The 2,500-nt window shown below is 40.0% G+C and overlaps 1 protein-coding gene across 1 annotated transcript in view; it reads right to left on the minus strand.

The window, feature by feature from the left end:
• Positions 1-2,500, minus strand: part of LOC123509178 (equilibrative nucleoside transporter 1-like) — a 9,355-nt gene that overhangs the window by 537 nt on the left and 6,318 nt on the right. The window contains 2 exon segments of the mRNA XM_045263371.1: positions 987-1,074; positions 1,640-1,842. Coding sequence (XP_045119306.1) covers positions 987-1,074; positions 1,640-1,842 — 291 coding nt within the window.

Genomic DNA, 2,500 nt, shown 5'->3' on the forward strand with positions numbered 1-2,500 from the left:
CATGCCAAACTGTCTTAAAATGCCCTAAAATATGTCAGACTATCTGAAAATGCCCTGAAAAATTTGGCAAACTCTTAAAATGGCCTAAAAATATGGCAAACTTCTTAAAATGCCCTAAAAAAGTGCCAAACTGTCTTAAAATACCTTGAAAATATGGCAAACTGGCTTAAAAATGCCCTAAAAATATGCCAAACTGTCTTAAATGTCCTAAAAATGTGCCAAACTCTTAAAATAACCTAAAATATACGAAACTGTCTTTATATGCCCTCAAAACATGCCAAACTGTCTTAAAATTTCCTGAAAATATGGCAAACTATCTTAAAATGCCCCAAAAAATGTGCCAAACTGCCTTCAAATGCCCTAAAGACATGCCAAACTGTCTTAAAATGCCCTAAAGAATATGCTAAAACTTCTAAGGGTGATGTGTGTGTGTGTGTGTGTTATAAAGATTTGGTATGCATAAACATTGAAAAAAATAATAAATTGAAAAATATTCCATAAATTTCAAATATAAATTCAGAAAAATATGTGGCATTTATCTGTCTGTCTGTTTGTCTGTCTGTCTATTTCTTTCTATCTGTGTGTGTGTGTGTGTGTTTCACTGTTTGATCTGCTGCAGTCTCTGACGAGACAGCCAGACGTTACCCTACGGAACGAGCTCAGAGCTCATTATTTCCAATCTTTGGATAGGCCTGAGACCAGGCACACACCACACACCGGGACAACAAGGTCACAACTCCTCGATTTACATCCCCTACCTACTCACTGCTAGGTGAACAGTGAACAGGGGCTACACGTGAAAGGAGACACACCCAAATATCTCCACCCGGCCGGGGAATCGAACCCCGGTCCTCTGGCTTGTGAAGCCAGCGCTCTAACCACTGAGCTACCGGTCGTGTGTGTGTGTGTGTGTGTGTGTGTGTGTGTGTGTGTGTGTGTGTGTGTGTGTGTGTGTGTGTGTGTGTGTGTGTGTGTGCCAGACTGACCTGGAACACAATGCCGGTGAAGATGCCAGTAATGAGTGAAGCGGCCCCCATCATGCCGGCCACCGGGGCGTGCTCTGCCTCCACCGTCCTGCAGGGGGGGGAGGGGTGTGGTGAAAGGTATCTCTAATAATTCTAACTCTAACTCTAACTCACTCTCTCTCTCTCTCTCTCTCTCTCTCTCTCTCTCTCTGTGGTAATTGCTTTTTTTAGATTTTTTTTTATACATAATTTCTCTCTCTCTCTCTCTCTCTCTCTTCTCATTCTTTCACTCTCTCTAATTCTCACTTTTCATTCCCCAAAACACAGAAAACCCACACATTTTCTCTCTCTCTCTCTCTCTCTCTCTCAAGAAAAAATAAGTAAAATTGAAAATAAGGTAAAAAAAAAAACTTCAACAAGAAATGTTTTAGAGAGAGAGAGAGAGAGAGAGAGAGAGAGAGAGAGAGAGAGAGAGAGAGAGAGAGAGAGAAAAAAAGAAAAAGAAAGAAAGAGTTTCGAATGGCTTAAAAGAAAAAAAAAAAAAAAAGAAATTTTAAAAGAGAAAATGCAAAAAAAAAAAAAAAAAATAAATAAATAAATAAATAAAAAATAAATAAATAAATAAGAGAGAAAAAAAGAGAGATAGAGAAAGAGAGCGAGAGACCAATTCTTACCTAGGGCAGTACATCATGGCAAGAGAGCTGTAATATCCTGAAGTTAAGCCCAGAACCACAGACAGTGCCCAGAATGCCCAGTCTGAGTCAATCAGCACTGGCATGATTCTGACGGCCTTGATGGGTTTGAAGTTACACAGCACAAAGGCCGGGATCAACAGGATTCGCAGCAGCACAGGCACACACAGGAACCGAGGGCTGGGCTGTGGGGGGAGGGAGGCAGAAGGGAAAGATAGAGAGATAGACAGAGAGGGAGAGAGAGCGAGAGAGAGAGAGAGTGTTATTATGTGTAGTAGAAGGTATTGTAAACCCTTTAAAAAACCTAATTATTTCTTCTAGACCCTTAAAAAGCCCCTTCCACTACACCCTTTAACCCCTTCAGTAGCATGATGTGTTTCCCTATTCTCTGTGGTGACTATTTGGTGATTTTGTACAGCTTCACAAACTCATGTGGGGGATTAAAATAGTGAAGACTGTGGCCATTAATCTTCTGCCCTCCATACACCCTTGCTAATGTCAATAAAATGGTCTAATGGTACACAAAACTCAATTAAAATAGTGAAGACTGTGGCCATTAATCTTCTGCCATCCATACACCCTTGCTAATGTCAATAAAATGGTCTAATGGTACACAAAACTCAATTAAAATAGTGAAGACTGTGGCCATTAATCTTCTGCCATCCATACACCCTTGCTAATGTCAATAAAATGGTCTAATGGTACACAAAACTCAATTAAAATAGTGAAGACTGTGGCCATTAATCTTCTGCCCTCCATACACCCTTGCTAATGTCAATAAAATGGTCTAATGGTACACAAAACTCAATTAAAATAGTGAAGACTGTGGCCATTAATCTTCTG

This window comes from Portunus trituberculatus, chromosome 26 (genome assembly GCF_017591435.1).
Source record: "Portunus trituberculatus isolate SZX2019 chromosome 26, ASM1759143v1, whole genome shotgun sequence".
Classification (NCBI taxonomy): Eukaryota; Metazoa; Arthropoda; class Malacostraca; order Decapoda; family Portunidae; genus Portunus; species Portunus trituberculatus.